This window comes from Lissotriton vulgaris, chromosome 1_1, assembly GCF_964263255.1.
Source record: "Lissotriton vulgaris chromosome 1_1, aLisVul1.2, whole genome shotgun sequence".
Taxonomy (NCBI): Eukaryota; Metazoa; Chordata; class Amphibia; order Caudata; family Salamandridae; genus Lissotriton; species Lissotriton vulgaris.
Window position 1 is genome coordinate 1,077,205,002 of NC_141685.1, and position 26,555 is coordinate 1,077,231,556.

Below are 26,555 nucleotides of genomic sequence, written 5' to 3' on the forward strand. Positions count from 1 at the left end.
TTTTTCATTCTCTTTTGTACCTACTGGTATGTTATTTTTGTTACTGAGACTCCCATTCCGACGATGGGGAATGATACAAAAGCATGGGAATCTATGAAAGTTCCAATACTGGGTCAAGAAATGGATACGCGTTCAAACAACAATACCGACAGTAAGGAATACCGTGGGGATCGAAAGAGAGTAGTGACGGCGGTCTGGAACTGGAGCAGAAAGCACATGTCCGAATCCAACGGCGGAGAGAAAACAATCTAAAAATGGAGTTGATGCCCATGCGAATTACCAGCAAAACCTTGTGACTCAAAAGACTTCTTCTTAGAAAAACAACTTGCACACATCTAGGCCCAACACTTGATGGTGGAAGTATGCACAGGATGTCGATCAACAGCCACACATGCCTCAAACATCTTTGATTTGCGATGCACGTATCTCAGGATATGGGAAGGCTGTGGGACAGTTGTCAGTAATCAACTATTTGTTATTGAGAGGCAGTAGATTTGTTCCCCCGCAAGGAATAAGAAAACATTTTATGAGTCTTGCTCATGAGGGCTACCAAGGTATAAATAAAGGTAAAGAAAAATTAAGAGCGATTTATTGGTGGCCAGGAATGGATATCCAAGTAGAAAGTCTGATCAGATATTGCTGTGATTGTTAGCTAAGTGACAAATCTCAGTCCCAGGCACTCCACACCACTGGAGTCAAGCTAGCCGAATAAAAAAAAAGGAAACCGGTCCGGTCCTCGGATGCTTGATTCCGTTCTGGGAAGGACATGGCTTTTGTAGTTCGGACTGGACTGTTCCCATGGGGCACAGGGTCAGAGCTGATTTGCATATCGCCATTGTCTAACCCAGGGTGGTGTGGAGTGCAAAAAAACGATGGATTTGGGCCCAGATCTTTGGACTGGGGTGAATGTGTGACATTGATCCACATTCGGTCCATCACCTGTTTTGTTTGCAAATCTCAGAAACCCAGCACCCCACCCATGGTGTTGTGACATTTCCACTGAAGTTTGGAATGAATTTGCATTATACATTGTTGGACCCTTGAACTATAGCAATTCCTCAACATGTTTATTAGAGTTGATGGGCATGCTGTCCAGATGGCCGCAGGAGAAAAAAGGAAGTGATGTCACAACCTCTTTGGTTTTTAAATTCTTATTGGATTTTTTTTCAAGAGAAGGGAGTTTTAAGAGCATACTTATGGACAATGGGTTGAACTCAGTTGAACTCAAGGGAGAAGGAAAGATTTCTATAGTAGAGAGGCATTGTTCATAAATGGTGCGAGTTACCCAGAATCGAATGGAATGGTGAAGAGATTTAATAGGACCCTCAAGGGAACAATACAAATTGCTAAGTACAAAGGGGTTGGCTTGATGATCATGGTGATGAGTACAGGTTTACACCTCATGCTACCAGTTTGTAAGTCCCTTTGAAATTTTTAAGAAAGGGAAACCATGCACAAAAATAAGCCCACCATGGGTGAATCCTTATAGGCAAAATTATTTTGCTGGGAAGATCTAGTGAACAAGGGAATGGTAAAGGAAAGGGATTTACAAGAGAGAAGGAAAATTATGTATGACCAACGCAAAGGTGTAAAAAAATTTACCATCAAGGTGGGAGATGTGATGAGGGTCAAATTACCTAGAAAATCAGGTAATAATTTGAAGATAATAAACTATGTAAAGTGATGAGGTTGTTTCGCAATACAGTGAAATTGGAGTGTGACCGCATATGGAACCTTAATAGGGTGGTTGTTCAGATGTTTGAGTAATATATTGTGCTAACACATGATTTTTAATCTTCATTGTCACGGATATGTGCTTTTTAGTTGGGGGGAGGGTGTGTGGTAAAGTGCTCTGAAGCTTTTTTTACCTATAGGCAGAGTTGTATATGTTTAGTATATTTATATTTACCTATTTTGTATTGGTATGCTTCTATTGAAATTATAGAATGTTTGCTTGCAGAGAGAAGCGGTGAGAACTGTTGCTGAGCAGGGATCTGACTGCGGGGCTGAGCAGGAGTTTCTCATTTTGAATAAAGAAACTTCCTACTTTATCAACCTCTACAATCTCACGTGTCTTCCTACGTCTTGACCTTCACAGACTGTTTCCTTAGAAACTTGTTCAGCTGTCTCAAATCGAGTATTGGTCTCCATTGACCCGTCTTCTTTTTGATTAGTAAGAATCTGGAATAAAATCCTTGGTTTCTTTGTGATTTGCAGACAAGTTCAATAGCCCCTTTGAGGAGAAGCATGAATTTCCATTTGAAGCGCCCTCAAATGAAGATGATGTTCCTTTTTTGGGGGACAAACTGAGGGGTCTCCAGGCAAACTCCAGCGTATGATCTGATTGTATAATTTACTTCACCTATTTGTCTAATGTTATGATATCCCATGTAAGAGCAAAAAAGGAAATGCCCCCCCCCCCTTCAACTCCTGAGAACCAAATGGAAAAGGGGGCATCAGCAGACAGTCAAGCTTTTTATTCATTGTCATTGTTACATGCTTGTGAGGAATCCTCTCTTACTCCCTGAGGACCTCCCATAAGACTGTCTTTGATTCAGACTAAAGGAGTATCCATGATCGCATACAGGCTGTATTTAACCACATGGCTGCTGGGCGTTTTCCCCCCCCTGTGCTGGAAAATGCCATTTTAGTGGCACCATGACGAGCTCAGCTCGTCATCAGCACACGACACCCGTGGGTGATGACGAGCTGAGCTCGTCATCAGCATCGAAAGGGTTAAGGATAATATGTACCTCTCTCTTGTCCATATTGATTGAATTTTCCTCTGAAATTTCCTGATCTTCTTGAGCCAAGAAAACCAGATGTCCCAAATCTGCAATATTGCAAAAGTCCTAATGCCTCTGCGGTGTCAGCGTCATCTACATCTACATGCTAGCCAAAAAGAATGAGGCCATCAATAGATCTATCCAGAATCTTTGATTGGACATCAGGACGGAATGCGGTGGACTTTAGCCAGTCTTGTCTTTTTAAGACAGTATCTCCTGCCAGTTGGCAAAACCCTGTGTTGGAGGCATCCATGGCTGCATCAACAATGAAGGAAGGAAGTAAGCTCCCCTTCTTTCAAGATAGCTCTCGCTGCTTCCCTCTTATCCTCAGGAAGGAGTTCCAGTAATGGAGTGATGTCATGCTATATCTGGTGATCATAGCAAACTAGAATTGCAAGGGCATTGGCTGGCTTAATAAAGGTTGCTGCCATAGACAAGATTCTTAAGCCAAGATAATCAATGTGTTTGCTATCCTTGTCTAGGGAACAGAGGATGGTGTTATTGAGGGCTTGGCTCTTCTTGGAGCTCCTGAAGAAATGCATAAATCTGGTTTAGTATGACCAGTGAGGTAATCTGAAAGTGAATTCGGAGCATTATATTTTCTTCTTCAGAAGAGGTATGAACAAAGGCACTTGAACCAGAGTCCATATAAATTGCAAACCTTTCGACCAGGAATAATCAAGATGGGTATGGATTTAACGGATGTCAGAGGTTGCTCTTTAAAGTTGTAAAGAAAACATTGTTGATCTACAGGCTTGATTAGTAGGTTGAATTTCTTGGCAGCTCTTTAAATGAATGAATTCATTTTAGGGATATCTGTAGAAACCTGTGGATTGATCGGTAGGTGACGGACCAATCGGCCACGCCCACGAAGAGGAACATGGCGGCGAGCTGAGAGCCGGTCGCGGCAGCTCCAGGAGACTCCAGATGGCTGACATCACCGAACGCTACAGTGAGAGGATGAATGTCCCCATTCTGTGAGGTAGGATATAGATGTTCGGCGCTGTGGTAGCACCCTCGTAAAGATTAAGACTGCTCCCCTTTTCTTTTTGAGATTACTGGCGGCTCGTACGGCTTCGGCGGGGGCGGCGGCGCTAGGACCTGCGCATTGAGGGACCCGCATGACGCGTGAGGAGGCGCACGCACAGGGGAGCCCGGGAGAGCGCCGGCGGAGCCTCTGGGTCAAGTCCCGTTTTGTGCTCACACAGCTACGGTTTAGAGGGCCAGTCTGTGAGGAAACCTCTCAAGCCTCGTCTGAAGAGCAGGATGAGCCAACCCTCGCGGTAAGGTGTGGAGCAGAGGGGGGTTAACGTCAGAACAGTCCCTGAAGTTTACATTGAAGTAAGGCTCAGGTTAAGATCATCTGCGAGGGGGGGGTTACAAAAACTGTGGAGAATCCCATAAAGCCTATTACAGCACAAAGGCAAAGGCAAACCGAGCTCTTTAATTCAGCGGTGGTAACTGTTTCAGGTGGTTTAAGCTCGAAAACAGGATCGCTTAAAGCCAGAATCACTCCCCCACTACGGAAAAATAGATATCAGTTGAGATCTCGACAGGAATTGAAGGCAGGAGGGGCTCTAGATTTTGAAGAGAGGGAGCGGCCCATGCCATTAACTCCCTGCAAGGGGAAAAATAAAAGGGTGACTTCTGTAAAAAAGCTTAAAGGGTCTAATACATCCCAGCAGGCGGTGAAGAATACTCCCTCCCTCAAAACTTTCTTCAAAATCATGGAGCAGTCAACAAGTCCAGCTACATAGACAGAGAATAGCGTTATTGTGTTTCCCTTAAAAAAAATCGCTTCAGCCCCCTCGAGAGTCTATTTAATTCTGAGGGTGCTGGACAGTTAGATCAGCCAAATGTACTGGCAAGAGGCAAAGAGGATGGGGTAACAGGGGCCCTGAATAATAGACAGGACTCGGAACCACAGCAGGCTCAGGTGCAATTAAAGCACACACAGCAAATAAGCTCCAACATACCTTCTCCCCCCTCTCCCCCTTCCTCCACTTCCCTTCCTCCTCTTCCTCCCCTCCCTTCTCATAGTAATCAGGCCCAGGATAAAGCATCAGGTCCACAAGATACTAGACCTAAGATACCCTTAGTAATAGCTGAGCTTCCCTCAAATAGACTGACAGCCACTCAAGAAGGAAACGTAATTCAGGGCAACCACAAAGACAAGAACCCAGAGTCTGTTATTCCAAGATCAAGACTGAGATTGGAAGAATTGAGTGAGCAGGATGGAGACAGGCTGGGACATCTTTTTCAGTCTTTAAGGGGGGACTTGATGTCTAAATTTGAGATCTCAGAAGGCAATCAAAAGGCGATACACGTCAGGTTTGACCTACTGGAGTCTAAGCTAGATGATATCATCTGCCGTACTGGGAAGCTCGAAACGGAAGTTGTAGCCTTAAGTAAATCCATACGAGGAAACTCAAAAGACATTGATATTTTGAGAGCACAAAATAGATCTCTGACTACTGATGTGGAGAGATTGGAAACCCAGGCCCGAAGAAACAACCTGATTTTAAAGATACCAGAGGGTGAGGAATTGGAGGACATCAAGGGATTTGTCTGCCGGCTTCTTAGGGAGAGGGTCTTGAAAGACCACCCCGATATAGACCTGGAAGCGGAAATACAAAGAGTACACAGAGACCCTTTTAAGATGCATGCAGATAGGAAAACACCTAGGAAGATATTGGTAAACTTTCAGACTTTCAGTGTCAAGGAGCTGATTTTGGGAAAGTGTCTATCAAAGACAGACCTCCATTATCGGGCAATCCCCTATTTTATCAGATCAGATTTAGGAGCCAGAACAGCACAGCAGAATGCCAGAATGGAGATCGCTAGGAGGTCATGTACAGATGAGATTCCCCGCTCTCTTGAAAATTTTGTGGAAAAACAAGATGTACAGTTTTACACAGCCCGAAGAGGTAGATAATCTTTTAGCTCGGATGAGAGAAAATCAAGAAAATTAAGTGAAGAAAGAGAAGGCAGAGCTGTCCAGAAATAAGATATATAAAAAAAGGGGGGAAATAAGGTGAGCACATAACACAGAAGTTGATCCAAAGCATGGTGCGACATACTGTATTGTTTATAGAAATAAAGGGTGCAAATCAAAGAAAAAAAAAAAAAAAGGGGACAGCAAGCTATTGTAAATTACTCGCTGTTAAGATCAGTTAAAGTTTGAATTCAGCCAGAGGTATCTCTCCTGGGGCTCCAAAGGCGGTGTCATCGTCTGGTATGTTGGGGGAGTTCCTCTGGGGGGAGGGGGGGTTGGGGCACTGGGTGGAGGGCGTAGGGGGGGGGGAAAGATCAAAAATCCTCATATATGGAAAAAGTTATCTTATACAAAGTTCTAGATGGGCGGGAAATAAGAGCTGGGTCATGAGCAAGTTACACAATTTCAAAACCCTCTCATGGAACGTGAATGGGTTTGGGGAAAAAAGGAAGCAGTCCTGGGTTTGCGAGTTTTTAAGAAATTCAGAAGCGCACCTTATGATGCTTCAGGAAACTCATCTTGAGGCAATAGCTTGTAGTGCACTTTTTGGGAAATTGAGGTGGGTGCAGGAAAATGCATGCTCCAGGCAGATGGGAACCACTGGGGGGCACAATAATTATTCGGGCAAATAGAGGGATATGTCTGAAAAAATATGAAACTGATCAGACAGGAAGATGGTTGGTGGCAGCCATATCCATTTATAATATCCCTTACACGTATGCAGTGTATTATGGCCCCAACGATGATAACCCTGGTCCGTTACATGAGTTAGCAGCAGCTTTACTTGGGACTACGGCGCCCAGTGATCCTATGGGGTGATTTTAACCTGGTTTTTGATCAGATTCTAGACAGAACATCCAAAGCTAAGTATCACGCTGTATGATGAAAGACTTCAACTTGTTAGACGTATGGAGGACTAAATATGGTTCCACCAGGGGGTTTACATTTTACAGTAAAAAGTATAAACACTATTCAAGGATAGACCACTTTTTAGTTGATCAACACCTTCTCTCAGACATCAGCTCCCTTTCATTTACACCCGTTGGGATTTCAGACCACGCTGTTCTGGAATTTGTCCTCCTATCAAGTTCGACTCCCTTAAACACCAGATGGACATTGGAGAGGACATTGCTACTTGGTGATCAGGTCAAAAGAGAAGAGAAAAGACCAATGAATTCTTTGCAATTAATATAGGCTCCTCCACCCCTCAGGTTGTCTGGGAAACTTATAAGGCCTTTTTGTGAGGGGTCCTGAGTTCCCTAATGGCGTATAAAAGAAAGGCTATAAAAAATAAAAGGCGGGAAGATCTAGAGGCCATAATTAGAAAAGACTCTGAGTTACAAAGAGCCATCTCTTCAAACTCCGAGAGGATCCCGGCATTACAGAAGGAGCTTTCAGATCTACAACTTCAACTTAAAATCAGTGACGAGAAAATTATAAAAGAAAAATGGGAGACCAGTAAATTAAAGAACTTTGAATATGGAGAAAAATGTGGGGTCCTCCTAGCGTGGAAATCTAGGGCCAGATGTAGGTAAGTAACATTTACCGAATCTTAATTACCGAAAATTACCGAATTTTACCGATTCGGTAATTAAGATTCGGTAAATGTGAGGGGTTGGTATGTAGGGAATCCAGATGTTCCCTTTTACCGAATCGGTAAAATTCGGTATTTACCGAATCAGTAAATACCGAATCGGTAAAGCCTATTGATTCCTATGGGCTTCAAAGCCCATAGAAATCAATAGGCTTTACCGATTCGGTATTTACCGAATCGGTAAATACCGAATTTCACAAGAGTGCAGGGGGTGTCACTTTGACACCCCCTGGCACCCCCTAAACAGGATTGGGTGCCATGTGGCAGGCATACCTGCCCTAAGGGCAGGTCTGCCTGTCATATGGCACAGGTGTGCATGCACACATGTGCATGCACACCAGAATCGGTATTTTACCATCAAATAGTTTTTGATGGTAAAATACCGATTCTGTCAGCCATGTGCCAAAGGTAAATAGCCTACCTACATTGCATTTTCGGTAATTTTACCGAATCGGTAAATATTACCGAATCGGTAATTATTTTACCGATTCGGTACATATTACCGAATCGGTAAATTTACCGATTCGGTAATGATACCGATTCGGTAAAATTACCGAAAATGTGCCCCTACATCTCGATAGCCCTTTACCGATCGGAAACGGTCGAAAATCGGTATTTTCGGCCGATTCCGATCGGTAAAGGGCTACCTACATCTGGCCCCTAGAGAGGAAAGAAATAGGAACAACATTAAAGCCTTAATTCAGAGAGAGACAGGGGTCTTAATTGTGGAAGATGGTGATATCAGAGAGAAAGCCAGGAGGTTTATGCAAAGTCTCTATACTGAGGATAAAACCCAGAGCTAGAAGAGATTGAGACCTGGCTGACCCAGAGAAATTTACCTCAAATTTCTGACCCAGATAGGAGGTATTTAGAAAGCGAGATTATGGAGGGAGAAGTATTAAATCAATTAAAGAAAATGAAGCGGGGTAAAGCCGCAGGTTCAGACGGGCTTCCGGTTGAGGTCTATTTAGACTATACAGAACAACTGGTGCCCGTTCTCACTACACTTTTCAACTGTTTACTGTACCAGGGCCACAGTATCCCTCCTACATGGGCTGAAGCTACAATAACGCTTATTGCAAAAACCAATAAAGACCTTAAGAAAATAGAATCTTATAGGCTAATTTCCCTTCTGAACTCAGATATGCAGTTATATTCCGGGATTTTAGCTACCAGACTTGCTAAAATAATAAAATCCATAATTCACTCTGATTAAAGGGGTTTTATCCCGGGAAGACAATTGAACGAATTAATCTTTCAAGTGATAGGAGCCATAGATTACGCTGAAGATAAAGGCCTTCCGTTAGCCTTGGTCGCAAAAGACGCAGCCAAGGCTTTCGATCAGGTTAATTGGAAATATCTCTGGGCCACTATGATTGCGTTTGGGTTCCCTCCAACTTTTATAGAGGGTATTAAATCATTGTATCAAAACCCACTAGCAAAAGTCTTGGTCAACGGGGCTCTATCTGACCGGTTTAATATATCCCGAGGAACCCGGCAGGGCTGCCCCCTGTCTCCCCTTTTGTTTGACTTTTATAGGGAGCCTTTTGTTTGTAGTATTAGAGAAGATAATGTAATTCAACCCTTCAGAATGGCAAACATGGAGCTAAAAACAGACTTATACGCTGATGACCTTCTCTTATACACCTCTAATCACATAGAAGCTATACCCAGGCTATTTGCCCTAGCTGAGGAACTCGGAAAGTTGTCAGGTTACCAGATCAATAGGGAGAAGACAGAGATAATGGGGTGGAACAATAATATTCCTATACAGGGGGTTAAACAAAAAATGCGATATCTAGGAATTTATTTAACTCAAGAACTAAAGAATATCCCGAAAATCAGCTGGCAGACTGTAGTAAAATTTATTCCGACCCTTACTCTCTTGTTGATCGAATTAGACTGTAGTAAAAGACATCACTAAAACATTAACAAGATGGGGCAGTCTACCATTAAATATATATGGACGAGTTAATCTCATTAAAATGTCCATACTTCCTAAGCTGACCTTCTTAAATAATTCCATCCCTTTATCTTTTCCGTTGAAAGAAATCGCGAACCTTCAGGGCAAGATCGGCTCTTTTATCTGGGCCTGCAAATCTCCCAGGATAGCCTGGAAAAAATTAAGGAGGGGTCTAAAAATTGGCGGTCTGGCTTTACCAGACCTATTATTCTACTGCCATGCCTTCCACTTTAAAAACTTCAGGCTACTCGCTAACGTACTAGATTCATCTTCACAGGGCCGTTTATTTCAGGCTTTATTACATGATTTACCAAAAGGCCAAGAGTTCTTTTTATTTAAGTTTGGTGACCAGAAATTTTTTAAGAAAGTCCGTCTTAAGATTTTGCAGACCGCACTTAGGAATTGGGGGTTTATCCAGAAGGCCTTGGGAATTCCATACTACCACACATATACCCCAATCTGGGATTCCCCGGGCACACCTGTATGTCTTCAGGACCAGCTATCTCTGCCCTTGAGAACAGCTGGAGTCCAGAAATGGGGGGACTTATGGGTGGACTCAGGTCTTATGGATTGGAACTCCCTGATGTCACTTACAAACGGGTCACTGACAAGATTTAAATGTTATCAACTATCTGCATGGTGGTCAAGCCAGGCATTACAGCGGGAAAAAGATACTGGAATTCTTGACTTAATTTGTATGGGGGGGGGGGGGGGGGGGGGGGGGGGGGGGGGGCTGGAATCGAGAAGTATCATTTTGGTATGAATTGCTTACAGAGGCAAAAGGTAATCTAGATCTCCAACTGATAAGCCTCTGGGGTAATACCATAGCTGAATACCCCGAAGAGCTTAGTAAGATTTGGACAGATTCTTTCTCCTTGTCCTAGAGATTAATAAAACCAGCTAATTTAAGGCGGAACCATCTGTTTACGGCTTATCGGGTGTATTGAACCCTGGCTAAATTGCATAAGATAATGCAGGAGAACTATTACTGCCCCCGTTGTAAACTTGCAGCAGCAGATAACATGCATATATTCTTAGAATGCCCCGAGATTCAGGAGTACTGGAGGGCGATAGTTGGCTTTCTGGGTGAGGTCTTATTAATAACTATTTCCTGTTCTCTCAGGCTAGTATTTTTTGGTTTACCCTGTGAGTATAATATTAACAACTTTTCCTCACAGTTTATTTTCTACGTGGTAGTTATAGCCAGGAGGGAGATATGTAAAGAGTGGAAGTCAGAGGCCCCTCCTAGATTTGCAGACTGTTTAAAAAGAATTATGGAAGTTTGCAAGATGGACATGGCTGGTCGAGCTGAAAGCTCAGAGAATGTATGGTCGAAACTGGAGGCCTGGTCGAATAAGTAAACGGTCCGATGATTATGCCAGAGGTTTGTGTCGGTCCTCCCCTTCCCTAATCTGAGGTACTCCATCAAAAGGCAGGGGAGTTGGTTAAGGAAACAACCCACCTCTGGGAGATCTCTGTTTGCCATATATTGACCCCGGGGCGGCTTCAGGAATGTCAGTACAGAAGGCAACAGAGAGACCCATCTAGAGCATATAACATCTGGTGGCATATAGGAGGACAAAAAAAAAAAAAGAAACCTGTGGATTTACCCCATTATCATTTCCACTTGGGACTATGAATTCCCATCCATTACCATTATGTCCTCGATCGTCTTGTGGAAGTTCACCCTCCTCCACATCTACATCAGAATATACAGAATCATTAGAGTTAACACCATCCATGTCCTCTCTGTGAACAGATCTGGAAGATGGTTACCTTGGGGGTGATGGATCAGGTAGTGGTGACGGTTGCTGAGGTAGCTAAACCAGTAAAGAGCAGACGGAGGAGGTGGTAGAATGAGTGTAGCAGGTAACACAATTTCAGGATTAGTATCTAGTTGCTTCGGTAACAATTTATTGAAAGTATCTATCATCTGTTACAATGTTGATGAAAAGGACATCAACATTTGGACCACATCTGGTTCCCTATGATATCTTGGTGGTTTCTTTCGCATACCAATTTTAGTTGTTAAAAACTTACAACCTTGCTGGTAAACATATTTGTTGTAGGGCTCATCATCCATTTCCTCTACCAAATCTGGGCCATAGCTTACATCTAAATGCGTTGAACTATAAGCTGTCAGCAATGAATAATCACTAGCCTCCTCTTCTTTGTGTGACTGCAATATCTGAGCTGGAGGTACATTTGACACCTTTAATGATAAAAAAAATCTCACTTTAAATTTACTATTGACAGTGTGGCCGTTGATGGTGACTTCGTCTACAGTGATTTCATCATCGATACTATGAATGTCATCGACAGCAAAGTCGTCGTCAGTACTGTCTAAGGTATAGTCTACCGTTGACGAAAAAGCTCTCACCGTCGACGACTGAGTTGATGTCCTTGATGGCCGTGTCACCAATGTTTCCTTGGGAGAGAAGTTTTCCAAGGATTTCTTCTTATTTACAACAGTTTGATGCCCTATATATTGCTTGAAGGATTGCTGATCTTTCTTATTACCTGGGGAGGTGGCTGCAAGAACTGTACCAAATAAATCATGCTCAGGAAATTGTACAAGTCTCGGCTTGTGCCCTACCTTCATGGAAGTGCTTGGAGGGGTGCTTTACATGGAATCCTCCAGTGAAGAGGCGGCATCTCCTTTGGATGGGCAAAAATGTTATTTATAAAAAAGGAAAAATGCCAACCTCTTTTCTTGGTCCTTGAGTGTTTTACTGGCAAAAGTCTTACAAATATCGCATTCTGATGCCTTATGAATTGGATACAGGCAATAAATACACTGAGAATGTGAGTCATCCGTGTAAATCTTTTTGTTTCCACAAGATGAACCAGGTTTTAATAGATATTTTGTTTTCTCTGTCAACCATGGTGATACTTGGTGGCAGTTGGCTGTCAGATCAAATGATCTCCCTAGCCCAGAGAATATACCAATCTTCCCTCAAAACAACTCACAGTACTTCGGTGCTTTAGATAGGGCTAGTTCAAATCCAGGGCAGAACAAAACAGTCAAAATTTCAGGTTCACTGAAGTCTCAGATCAGAGGTCTGCCAGAGGGCTCCCTCACACACAATGTGCAGTAGAAATCTGAACTATTGGGGCCTCAAGGGGGAGTAGGAGAGCTTAAACTTCCACCTACTTGGCTGAAGTTTGTGTTCTTTACAATGAGGTGGATGTGCTACTATATATGTATTATGTTGTTTCAGGCCTATGGCCTTTTTACACTGTTTATTGTATTCTGCATATTTTACACTGTATACTGCCATGTTAATGTACTGGGGATTTTGAGACAGATGACAGGGAATGATTCAAGCATGTGAATATATAAAAGATCCAGGGTCAGATGTAGGTCACCAAATACCGGTCGGTAACGGCCGATTTCGGCCGTTACCGACCGGTTTTGGTGATTGAGATGTAGGGGGCCAAAATTTTACAGAATCAGTAAATTTACAGATTCTGTAAAATACTGATTCGGTAAATTTACCGAATCAGTAAATCAATATGTAGGTGGCACTGCAAACAGTGCCACAGGCCCCTAAGAATTCGTTATTTACCATGTAATACTATTGCATGGTAAATAACGAATTCCTGTGTACATGCACATCTGTGCATGTACACCTGTGCCATGTGGCACACAGACATGCCCTAAGGCCATGTATGTGTGTCACATGGCACACAAGCCTGAATCAGGGGTGCAACAGGGTGTTAAAGTGACACCCTGTCCCCCTTGTCAATTTGGTAATTTTACCGAATCGGTATTTACCGATTCGGTAACTGCCATTGGTTCCTATGGGCCTCAAGGCCCATAGGAATCAATGGCAATTACTGAATCGGTAAATACCGAATTCTACAGATTCGGTAAATTAATCGGTAAAAATTACCTACATAGCATTTACCGATTTGTAAATACCAAATCGGTAAAATTCGGTATTTACGAATCGGTAAATGCCATTTACCTACATCTGGCCCCCAATGTTGGAAAACCTATTTACTTACTGAGTGGCTATGATACAAATCTGGTGTGAATTCATAGCTACATTAACTTTGTGGACATTCCTGCAATGGAATATTCTCTAAATAGAACAGCAAAAGCTTGGACACCCAAGGGCTTTAGTGCTATACAAGTAGAAAAATGCAAACTCACTTTCATCAGCCTTTCTTTTCAGAGCTCGGACAGGATTTGCAGCTGCTATTTTTCTCCGTTTGGATGGAATCAATTCTTTATCTCCGCAGCCCTCAATCACTTCTCCTGAAGAAGATAATAGCAAAGACCTGTAATTATGATCAGGCTAGTCTATAATACTGTTAGATTTTCTCCAATGCAGCATAAACAAAGCATGAATTTGGGACATAATCAGAAGTTGAAGTGGGCCAGGAAACAGGAGAACAATGTTCTCAAGCTGTCTTCATTTGATCAAAACAGGTCCCATGCTTTTTAATAAAAAACAGCAGTTCCAGAAATGGTTGAGTTCCCATGGGTTGAAATGGGGGAAAAGCACCTTCTACTGTGAAGTGAGAGAAGTTAGAGGTAGCTGAAGAAGAAGTAATCCTTCTCTCAATTGTGCTTGTTACCGAAAATGTATGTAAATGTGGGCAATTGGTTAATCAACAGATCTAAAGGATTCTTGGGAACCACTGCGGGTGATAGAATCTGGATTAGTCCTTTTAATGGAAACTTATATAAAAAAAATGTTTTTAAAAAGGGTGTACACTAGGTACGGTCAGCATTTTACACAACTTTTGAAAGCACTGTAAACATTTAAACAATATTTTTGTACAGTTTGCGATAGGCTAGTTGCACTGTGTGTAATATATTTTATTAAATGTTTAAAGTAATGGCATAAATTCACAGCGCTTTCTGTCACAGGCGAGATGCCTTTAGAACTATAAAAACAGGCCATTATTTCCCCAGCGCAACAACTAGGATTCAAATGGGTGACCGTCTGGTTATACCGACAGATATCCAAAGTGACCGCATTAACCAACTGAACTTTCCTACCAAAAAATACATTTCCGACAGAAACATGTACATTGCATTTATGTGTTACTTACAGTTTGCGCATCATATTTTATATGTACTTACCTATAGGTGAAAGGCCAAAAAAAGAGAATTTTTTTAGCCACGTGTTTGACTCCATTCACACACTCCCTCACACCCCCTCACCTCTACTCAGCATCACAGTTCACATACTTTTCTATTTGCACTGTGACAGCTGGGAGTAATTAAGCAGCTGGTAAGCGGTCAAGAGAGGGCAGCAAGGTAAGGAGTTACTACTATGATCTGCGTGTGCTTTAAAAGTCAGAGTTTTAGACTCTAACAGCTCTTTATCCATCCAAATCTAATAATGCAATAAAACCACCATCATTGCCTTAAGCTGGTATGACGAAAAAGCAACAACAAGAACTAGATTATGCTTCAAATAGTTTTATTTAAAGTTTCTGCATGAATTTTCTGCAAACAAACACTTTCCCAGTTCCCCCTCTCACCCACAATAAGCTTCACCCTAATTCCACTGATTCAGAATCTTCACTCATCTAAGTAAAATAACACTGGAGCATTCCCCATCTAGGCCTAGATGTAGGTAATAGCAAATTCCCGAATGGTAAATAACGAATTTTACCGATTCGGTATTTACTATTCGGTAAATGCTATGTAGGTAAATTCGGTACAAAATACCGAATCGGTAAGATTCGGTAATTACCGATTCGGTAATTACCGAATCGGTATTTGCCATTGATTTCTATGGGCCTTGAAGCCCATAGGATTCAATAGCAAATACCGATTCGGTAATTACCGAATCGGTAAAATTACCGATTTTACAAGGGGGACAGGGTGTCACTTTGACACCCTGTTGCACCCCTGTTACTGGCTTGTGTGCCATGTGACACACATACATGCCCTTAGGGCATGTCTGTGTGCCACATGGCACAGGTGTACATGCACAGATGTGAATGTACACTGGAATTTGTTATTTACCATGTAATAGTATTACATGGTAAATAACGAATCGGTAATGGCCTGTGGCACTGTTTCCAGTGCCACCTACATCTGTATTTACCGATTCGGTCAATTTACCGATTCGGTATTTTACAGAATCGGTAAATTTACCGAATCGGTAAATATACCTATTCTGTAAATTAAATGCCACCTGCATGTCAATTACCAAATACCGGTCGGTAACGGACGAAATCGGCCGTTACCGACGGTATTTGGTCTCCTACATCTGGCCCCTAGTCTCCTAAGTAACTTCAGTCCTGTAATATTTGCAGAACTCCCTACAGTCCGCGGACAGGTCGTCCAGAAGAAGATGTCAGTTCAATAAGAAAGTACATTCCAGGCTTGAATACTAAACATGATCTTTTCCATCCCAGCATATACCAGATTTTAAAATACCAATCCCAGATGTGAGGTAAAGGTGGGGCTCCATTTGACCAGGAGCGACAGTACTTTTGTGCATCTACCCCAACAGGAAATTGTGGGGATTTTCTGGAACTTTGAGGGCAAATATCTTTCCTGTGGCATCCACCCCTTCTTTGTATTGGGACACATTCCCAATGGATGAGTGATAGAATGTCACTCCACACCCTCTCCCGCAAAAGGTAGTACGGTTCTTGTCCAGTGCATGAAGGTACCGCAGAGTCCAATGTCAAGGAAGGATGAGTTATTTACCTGTAATCCTAGTTCTCTTCTAGAAGACTCCTCATCAAAATCATAAGCACTAACTATTCCTGCCTACTGCGGGAACCCAAGAGTACATTAAAAAAAAATATATATATAACATCCAAACCGTTGCCCGCTATGAAGGAGCCCAACCAGGTGCGTGTTATTTTGCCATAATTTATTTGAAGAAAAGCACATTTCAACCAGCACGGTGCTTCACACAGATACAGTCCTTCCCGACACGTTTCGTGTCTCCCGACACTTAGTCATGGGTTCAGGGCTTGAGTGAGTTCTGGAAATGACGAAGGCAGCACTTCGACGGCTTAATGTTCATCCGCCCATGTGGGCGTGGCCACCCTGTGGCCTCTCGGTCCTTGTAGTGCTGCAATCAAACTCCAGTGAGCCGCCATTCCATTCACGTAATTATTTCATTCCCCAGTGGGTTGGGAACACACCAAAGCTGCAGAAAGCGCTGCTTACAAACTTCAAAGACCGTCACCATGCCCATGGCCACTGCGTCGATTGGCGGAGTGACGGGACTGCACAGAAGTGCAGTGAGGCTCTCTTCGCGGCTCAGGCTGGGCCGCTAATAGAACATCCAACCAGTTGCCTGCTATGAAGGAGCCCAACCAGGTGCGTGTTATCTTGCCATCATTTATTTGAAGAAAAGCACATTTCAACCAGCACGGTGCTTCACACAAATACAGTCCTTCCCAACGCGTTTCGTGTCTCCTGACACTTAGTCATGGGTTCAGGGCTTGAGTGAGTTCTGGAAATGACGAAGACAGCACTTCGACGGCTTAATGGTCATCCGCCCATGTGGGCGTGGCCACCCTGTGGCCTCTCGGTCCTTGTAGTGCTGCAATCAAACATATATATATATATATATATATATATATATATATATATATATATATATATATATATATATACACACATATATATAAATAGAGAGGCAACAACAGTTTTCAGAGTTATATATACAGGAAGCAGGAAAACATTACTGAAAAATATTGATAGTCGTAGATCTTGGTTAGTGATTCAATCCTTTTATTTTATTGTATTAATTTATTAATTCAAACAAAGGCAGCCAACGCCTTTTGCCTTAAAGAATGTCAGAGGTATCTTGGATGAATGAAGGCAGGTTAAGTACTAGCGGTTTAAGAAAGGAGTCTACGAATAGGGAAATGTGCTTGTGAGGAGCTGGCCTGGTATATGATGTCCACTTACGTAAGTGGGCACCTTGCACCAGTCCACACAACCCTTATGGTGATTTAAGAGGTCTTAGACAACCTTAGAAAGCTCTTTAAGTAGTAGCTGTGGAGAGCAGCCTTCAGGCTTAGTCCAGAAGGAGTGTTAAGCAGTTTGTTTGACCAGAATGCAATCTTATAGTATAGATTGAGTGAAAAAGAACCACACAAAGTATTTATAAAAATATGTATTTTATTATATAATACTCGCTAACACATAGAAATATCTCCTATCCGGAGGTATGCACAATGCACACAATACTTAAGCAAAGAAACAAAGTAAAAATACAGTGGACCCAACGGGGGGACTAAACCATATACTAAGAAAGTGGTATAACAACCACGTAGAAGAGCTGGGGACCCGAGGAACCATCCAAGGTGAGTAGCTAGGAACCCCACGGAGAGAGTGTGCAGTGTGGGAACACGACTGTGCGCTCCATACAACTCTATGTGTAAGTCGCAGTTGGATTTTTAAAGACTAAGGACCCATATCAGTGGACCCTGAAGAAACCCAGTGGAAGACAGAAGTTTGGAGAGCCAGCCCAACCGTGGATACCCTAATACCCACATAACCTACACCAGGGAAGCTGGGGGAAAACATGTGTAGTGGTGTCAATGAAGGACTTCAGTAAAGTGCCGCTGCTGAAGGAGAGAAAGTGTCCGGTGGATTCTAGATGAGAGGTACCTGCAAGCAGAGGGGACAGAGTCTATGTCACTCAGGAGTGTCCAGGAGACTTGGAAGACGAAAGTCCTCTGATGTCGTTGTTGCAGGATTGGTGACGATGACCTTGACTCTGCAGCTTTGAGGACCAGGTGACGCTGAGAAGGACCAGGAGCTGTGCACAAGCTGTCCAACGAAAGATGTCGAGTGCTGAGGGGTCTGTGTCTGGTGGGGGTGGGGCACCAACAAGCCTTGGCAAAGGCAACCAACGCAGAAGTGAAGAAGGAGCAACATCGGGACCAGCAAGGTCCAGGGGACTCACCACATGCAGTCGAGTCAGGGCAGGCCCTGAGCAATCAGCGGAGCCCAAAAGTAACAAGTACAACACTCAAGTGGACCCACAGACCCAATGCACTGGAGTAGCAAGAGGACCTCAAGCAGCTCACCAAAAGATGCAGGCACAATGCACACGATCCGGTGTGACTGAATATTCTGGTCACTGGAGGTGCTCGAGGTTGGGGCTACTTGGAGCCAGAAGATCTTTTGGAAAGAAGTCAAGAAGCCTTTGCAACTGCAAGCTGACGCAGTGCACAGGGGTTCGGGTATTGCAACCCCCACGAGGGATACTGGCCTCAAACTTAGTGAGAGGGCAGGCCTCGGGAGCTGTAGAAAACCACCACCTGTGTTGCAGAGCCTTTGGAGTCAGGAGGAGCTCAGGATCAGCAGACCGGTCGACTTAGTTGCAGTTCCTGCGAATGCAGGGGAGTGACTCCTTCACTCCAAGGGAAATTCTTTCAAGTGTCTTTGATGCTTCTCAGGCCTTGGAAGGTTCCTGTATGATGCACAGGCACAGACGATGCAGCAGACTAGAAGGGAGACGAACTCAGGCCCAAACGAAGCCCAGAGTGCCGGTAGAAGAAGAAGTGGCGTCTAATCTGAATCTTATCCCACAATGAATCTCCGGACCTACACCCAGGTAAGCCCTTAAGTACCCTAGGAAAAGGGTTGGTTAGATTTAGAGGGCCCTCCCAGGGTAGGGTCTGGACAGGGGCGAGGTTACTCCCATGTACTTTGTCCAGTTTCACGCCAGAGCGGGAGCCAACGGCTCACCAGGACTGGTTTGAACTGGACTATGTGCCCCTCATGCAGACTATGTGGCGCTGGCAAGCACACCCACCCCACCCCAATACACTAAATCCGGCCTGGGAGGTGGTCACACCTCCCTGTGACAGGATGCCTATTGTTCTACATTCCTCTGCACAAGCTTGGCTCAGCAGCAAGAGGGTAGAATTGTGTCTCTGGTTGGCAGCAACCATTTTGTGCTGTCCGGTTCAAGAAGGCTGGTAACGGGAACAATGAGAGCCTAACGAAGGGCTCTTCCAGTGTTTGGTATCATACCTCCCACATCATTTATGGTGTGGGGGTATGATTCCAACATGTTTTGGAGATGGTCATCGCGTAATTACACGATGCCCCTCTATATAGTATGTGGCTGCAGGGGTGTTCTGCTCATGCAGGGGCACCCTTTCACTTAGAACCAAGCACCCTGCTTTCAGGATCGCAAAGACCTGCTATAGGGGTGACTTATAGGTTTTAAGTACAGTGACTCTAGAAATAGGAATCCTATATTTTTAGTAAGTGCTGCTAGCACCAGGTTACACAGGCTGCAATGGCAGGCCTGTAGTTCCATTTTGAATGGTCTCCCATGAGTGGCATAATGCATGCTTCAGCCCATGGGTGGCCTCTGGAGTACATATGCGCTTAGTACCTTAGTACCATATACTAAGGACAGATTCCATTCTGGGATGTACTAACTGAACATAACAATTTAAGGGAGAAAGCAGAGAGACTGGGGTCCTGATTAGCAGGATCCCAGTCAGACTAGTTAAAAACAGCTTAGAACTACGCAAAAAGTGGGGGTAACCATGCAGAAGGATCCTACCTTCCTACATAACCCTCCACCCCCAAACGAAAGGAGATAAGGCTAACCTTGCCCAGTTGAGTCTTTATTCCCTAAGTGGCCATATAAGGAAGGTGCTGCACTAGCATGGATACTCTCTCTCCTATGTTCCACTGAGAAGTTCCTCCCCTGTAGGGTCTTGGATCCTTTCAAACGTTTAGGGTGACTACCTGCCATCTGTTTGAGCCAGGCGAGAGGCTGGTGAGGTGTCTGGTTAGGGAAGAGAGGCTCTAACAGGTTTGGTTTCAGCTTCCTCAAACCATTGGCCACTATTGAGGCCTTTCTCTCCATGACTGTCTTGTACCTATCCCTAGGGGGCATCCTGTGGCTGCTTATAGCTTTTGATTGATCCTGTCTGGTTGGAACAATGGAGGCCCCGTGAAGGTTTGGGACAGTCTTGTCCCAGGTTTTACTTTGCCCAACAGAGTCCATCTGGGGGATGTCATCTGCCAAGGGTAAGAGGGATTCCCTCAGAATGCTGAGGATTATCCACCTGGCTAGTACTAATAGGCTGGGGGTCCCTAATCAGTGGATGAGGGGATTCCTCTTGGCAGTGGGCCCCTAGAGTATTTTCTTTCTCCCCTGTGGTGTCTGGTGGAGCAGAGTGGGACATTCTGAATGAATGAATGAATGAATTCGGATTTCTAAAGCGCGGGTAGCTGCCCTGAGGCGTCCAAGCGCTAAGCATATCTCTGAGGTGTGAGTTAGGAGGAGGGCAGATTCAGTACCATGGTTATGTGGTGAACAGGAGCGTTTTCAGCTGTTTGCGAAAAGAGAGAATGTCGGATTCTTTCAGGCTCCACTGCTCCCGAAGCTTCCTGTGGCTGAACTGGGGCCCTAAGGGTCACACCAACCTTCTCATGGAGGCCTATCATCTCTAGATGGGCCTTCCGTTCTACTTCAGCCCAGGCTGAAGTTTCCATATCATTGCCCAAGAGGCAATCTCCAGGCAAGTTTGGGGACACTGCAACTCTTATAGGACCGGTGACCCCTCCCAATCTGAGATTGACTATGGCCATGGGATGATCTGTTCTAACACCATCAGTGTTGGTCACCTGGTACATGTATCCAGGTGAATGCTGAAGTGGGGACCCTAGTTTTCCTGTCATCATGGTGACATTAGCTCCTGTGTCCCTACAGGCTACAGCCTTCTGGCCATTAATTAGAGGCGCCTGTCTGTACTTGCCCAAGGTATTGGGACTGACAGTAAAAGGGGCAAACCCCATGCCATCATCACAGACTAAGGTGGGTTGTGTGGGGGACCTGGCTAGGTCAGTATCCACCTCAGTACAGCATGAAAACCCAACTAAACTTTTGGGTGTGCTACTACTCCCAGGGAGATTACTACTTGGAGCTCGAGGGGTACTGTAAAAGTAGGAGTATTTTCATTATTGCTGGGCTTGGGGCAATTAGAATCATATTTCTTGTGACCTTGCTTTTTACAAACAAAGCAATAAGGTTTCTTACCAGGGGAAGCAGGAGTTTGTGACCCACCCCCAGAGGAGAACTTTTGGGGCCTTTAGAGGATTTCTCTTTAGACTTATCCCCACCTCTCCCTTGGGTTTTGGAAGTAACTTTCTTCTAGTCACCACCATCATGGTTCTTCTGCGTAACCCTGGTTCTGACCCATTTATCTACCTTCTTTCCCAATTCTTAGGGAGAAGTCAGATCTGAGTCCACCACATACTGGTGCAAAAGCTGGTTCTGACAATTATTAAAGCTCTACTCCCTCATAATCAAATTGTACAATTCTAAGTAGTCATGCACTTTGCTGCCATATAGCCAACCTTCCAGAGCCTTTGTGGCACTATCCACAAAATCTACCAAGTCCTAGGTTTGTGCTCTCTGGGTGTCTCTGAACTTCTAAATATATCTTTATTAGCATTTTATTTTCCTTTAACAAGAACACCCTTGGTTACAAGTGCAGACAGTCACATGGTGTATGTAGTATTTCCAACGACAAATGAATCGTATCAATTACATTTTCACATGGGTCAGTTATTCACCATAAACAGCAGTGTGTCTAGAAGAAAAGTTCAAGTACACCTGGAGTCTATACCTAAAGTCATGTGTACTCAAGGGAGTTACTCGTAGCCATCAGCAAAGATACCCATTTAATTACATTAAGCCGATCACATCTAACAAATACTAATAACCATTTTTGAGGTGTGTCTCCCAGTGCCGTCCCACCAAGTGTTTGTCCTATATATGTTTGTCAAGGGATATGGGCTGGTCTAGTTTAAAAGTCATATCAAATATATGTGTAGTTAGTGTATCATGAGGAGAGCACAGGGGGGAGACAAATCTAGCACAAGAGGGTGTTAGCTCAGGTATGGTTCACTCTCTATTCTCACTTCAACCCCATACTCGTGATTTGATCCTGTTGACCCAGGATTATTTTCTTGTTGGTCTAATACCTCACCTTCTCCTTCTTCTGCATCAGTTTTATGCCTTGTCTCCCACTCCCTCAGTACCTCTGTCCAGAGCTCCAACAGTGAGAGCTTTCGGATCCCCCTTGCATCTTCCTGTATTAATGCTCTCTGTTCTGCTTTGGCCCAAGTGTCAACACTATTCTCCTATGTCTCTATACGAGGTATTGTGTGTGATTTCCAGTGCTCGGCTATTTGTCTCCTCGCCAGGATCAATGCAAGGTCAATTAATCTGATGCCTATTTTTGGGGCTTTCGGTCTGGGAAACAAGCCCAGTAGGCCAACTTCGATTGTATTTGGCAGAGTGTGCGCCAGGATTTTGTGTATCATATCCAGTACCTTCTCCCAGAATTTTCCCAGATTTGTGCACTCCCTGGTCATGTGAGTAAACCCCACATCCTTTAATCTGCATCTAGGGCAACCTGTGTCGCGTCGCCCCCTATAATGGTAAGACGATGAGGTGTCCGGTATACCATGTGCACATAGTTAAACTGTATCGCTTTAAAGTTCGAATTTCTGGATACCCGTCTGGGGTCCTCTAATACTCTTCTCCATTCCTTGTCCATCAACGTTCTTCCAATAATCTCATCTCATTTCTTAAGAGTACGGTCCAATGGTTTCTTAACTGTGTCTAGTAGCGACCGGTATAGCCATTTAATCAAGTGCCTGGCCGCCCGCAAGCTTAAGATTGTCTTGAGTACCCCATGTGTTTGTGGCTCTTGTGAATTATTGTGCCATAAGTCCCCAAATGCCTTGGTGGAATTTCTGACATAGTATTCTCTGACCATGTGGGAGATCAGTTTGTGTCATAAGGTCTCTTGGGTATTAATCCGCCCAAAATGAAGCAATCTCCCACGGTGATTATCTCAGCTGTTGTCCATTCTGCGAACTGATGTCTTGTGCATAGGGTGATAGGGTCTCCATATGCGATCCCCACTAGCAGTATATCAGGGGCAAAGGGGTGGTCCGCATTCACACATCAACGGCATCTCTTCCGACAGTATAGCATTGCTTGTAGAAGCATGTTAGATTTGGCTACACTCACTGCTGGCTGCAACAACTTGGCCACTAACCAACTTTGGCTGTTTCTCCACCCTTCCTCTTCCAGCAATTCTAGATTTCTACCATCCACCCACTGGGATAGTCACTGGAGTTGGGCTGCTAAGTAGTACAGCTCGAAGTCTGGTGCATCTAATCCTCCCTCCTCTGGTGCCCTTTGTAATATCTCCAAAGATACTCTGTTCCGCCCACCATCTCATATTAGTTCGCGGAGTGTTTGATTTAGGTCTGAAAACCATGTTGACGTAACTATCACTGGCAAGTTCGCAAAGTAGTATAGTAACCTGGGAAGCATAATCATGTTTGAAAGAGCTATGCGAGCCATCAAAGGTAGCTTAAGTGAACGCCAAAATTGTACACAGGGTGTCTCTGAACTTAATCCTGTATTGTTCAGTAGTTAAGCCAAACGCATCAATTAGAGCACTTTTCAAAACTGTGTAATTATCAGCATCCTCGTCTCTAATAGCAAAGGAGAGCCACAAGATAGCTGCCCACTGCTCTTGAGGGACCCTCTCAACTTTACAGTCCCTCTCCAAAGCAGTGATCCATTTATGGATATCACCCCCTGTGAGACGGCGTCCCCGCCGCCCCTCAACGGAGACCGCCCTCCCCCGCACCTACCTCCGTCCCTTCCACCGGGATTACGAATGAGCAAGCCAGACACCATGAGACACACAGGAATCGGCGGGCCAGCCATAACCAAAGCATCCCCGCCCCTCTCTCTTCTTCAGGGACCAACCAGAACAACGTGCACAGAGGAACCATATCTCTCCGGCCCCGGAAGTCCCACCCTCGGGGCGGAGTCAACCCAGGATAAAACCAGGACGCGAGAAGAGCACAGGGTCGGAGTATCGTGGCAGGAGGCTCAGACTAGCGCTGGAGAAGAAGAAGTGACGGCTGACGACGAGGAGTGGACCGAAGAGTGGTGGAGCCCACAGGAGGTGGCTGAAGAGCGGCCGTAACTCACTTGGAGAGTTACGGCGGACCGGGTGAGTGTCTTAAGCCTTCCCTAAACCCCGCTCACTAGGAGTTCCTGTAAAGCCCTGTAAATAACCCTTCTCTTTAGCAATCACGACCCCTGCACTGTAAATATCGATATACAGCACACGCACTGTTTGAGTGACGACCGTTTACTTCTTCCTCGCACCCCCCACCCAGACACCCTTTCTATCAACCCTTCCGTGTGTTCCTGCCTTCCCGTGTCCCCCTTTCCTCACGGTATCTCTTCTTTCCCTCTCCCTTTATCACTTCCCGGGTGACGGTGTTCGGCATATAACCTTGAAAGCCAAGGATAAGACTAACGGTCCTTTTGTTTCCTCTCTTATTGCCCTCCGTGGACCTCCCCTACATCGGAGCTGTCGGTGACGTTTCCGAAGACCCAGGACTACACCCAAGACCCGGAGCGGAGAGCGGATACGGACCCCCCTTATCTTTCATGTGCTGTGACATTCCATCTGCCTTTTTGTGAAATAAAACTGCACTATAGCTCACTATATACGGCCTCCTCGCCTGCTTTTCCGGCCCGCAGTACGCACACCGTCACATCTGGTGTCAGAAGTGGGATCAGCTGGAAGCATGGAGGCCGTGGTCAAGCAGATGGCGGAATCCCAGGAGCAATTTGGCAAGCTTATGGAACAATTCCTAAAGACCGCTGAAAACGATAGGGGACAGCTCCACGATGTCCTAAAGGGCCAGGGGGCGACCCATGAACAAACCATGGAAAAACTGACAACAGCCCTGGGACAACCAAGACCAGTCTCCTCATTTCCGTCAGTTGTCCTGCAGAAGTACGTCCCGGGGGAGGACCCGGACTACTTCTTCACCAATTTTGAAAGGCTAGCCCAAGCCGCCAATTGGCCTGTGGATCGTTGGGGTCAATACCTGGGTCCCCTTCTGACCGGCGATTTGCAGGCAGCCTACCAGCAGGCCAACATACAAGGCACCACCCCTTATGCGGACATCAAACGTTGTATCCTTGAACGCCTTGGCATTGATGACGACACCTATAGAGTTAAGTTGCGGCAAGCCAAGGAGAGGCCCCAGGAAAACCCAAGGGCCCTCTCCTTTCGAATCAAAGATCTCGCCAACAGATGGCTTCGACCCGAGACGGCTACCAAAGACAATATCCTAGAGAAAATTTATTTGGAGCAGTTTTTGAACTCCTTGCACCCGGCCACCCAGCGTTGGGTGAGGCAGCACTCCAGGCTCACTCTCGAAACTGCAATAGAGATAGCCTCCGCCTACAGCAGGGCACACGAGCTCCAGCGGGGAAAAGAGGAACACACAACCAGGAATGCGAATCCTATGACCACACGTCCTTCTCGGCCCCAACCGATGAAAAGAACTGAACCATCTTCCCTTTTGGGTCCACCGGTCCTGTTCCGACCCCCCAACCCGGGACCCCAGTGTTACTCCTGTGGTGGGTTCGGCCACATCGCCCGGATGTGTCCCCAGAAGGAGGAACCCATGGACATTGGATTTGTAAGGAACTATCTGTGCAACCCTCCTGGCTCCACTCCCCCGCCGTTTCACTGTCCGGTGACTGTGAACGGACAACGACTCATGGCCCTTGCTGACTCCGGGTGCCGCCAGAGCGTAATAAGACCACAAGATCTGGCTCAACCCGTCCATGGCCCTACGGGTGTAGTAGCCATCCAATGTGTACACGGGGACACCAAGCGGTACCCTACCACTCAAGTACAAGTACAACATAAGATGGACCCCGGAACGAACCTAACCGTAGGTCTTGTCCCCGCACTACCTGAGCAGGCTATTCTCGGTAGTGATTACCCGGGATTGCCTACGCTCCTTCATGATACGTCAGAGTCCCTGACCCAGTGGTGGAAGGACGCTCCTTATCCGGGACAAACCCCTCCTGATAGACCGCCCAAACCACATAAACCTAAGAGTCAGAAGAGAAAGGAGAAGAAGGAGTATATCGGTGCCTACCCCGTGTTAACAGAAGAACACCCATGGCAGACCGATAGAGAGTTCAGGGCGGCCCAACAGGAAGACCCGCTCTTACAGGAAGCTTGGGGAAGGGCCCTTGACCACGAAGACCCCTTACAAGTAGGTCCATATTTTTTTAAGAGAAATGGGTTGCTGTATAGGGGAGGGGGGACCCAACAGACCGCACAGTTGCTCATTCCCGGTCCCTTCCAAGACAAAGTCCTCTTCCTTGC

General features: G+C 45.1%; 1 protein-coding gene across 1 annotated transcript in view; it reads right to left on the bottom strand.

The window, feature by feature from the left end:
- LOC147748602 (uncharacterized) overlaps positions 1–26,555 on the bottom strand; it is a 555,404-nt gene that overhangs the window by 297,116 nt on the left and 231,733 nt on the right. Inside the window, exon 3 of the mRNA XM_086936465.1 lies at positions 13,498–13,602. Coding sequence (XP_086792591.1) covers positions 13,498–13,602 — 105 coding nt within the window. The remainder of the gene's footprint in view (positions 1–13,497; positions 13,603–26,555) is intronic.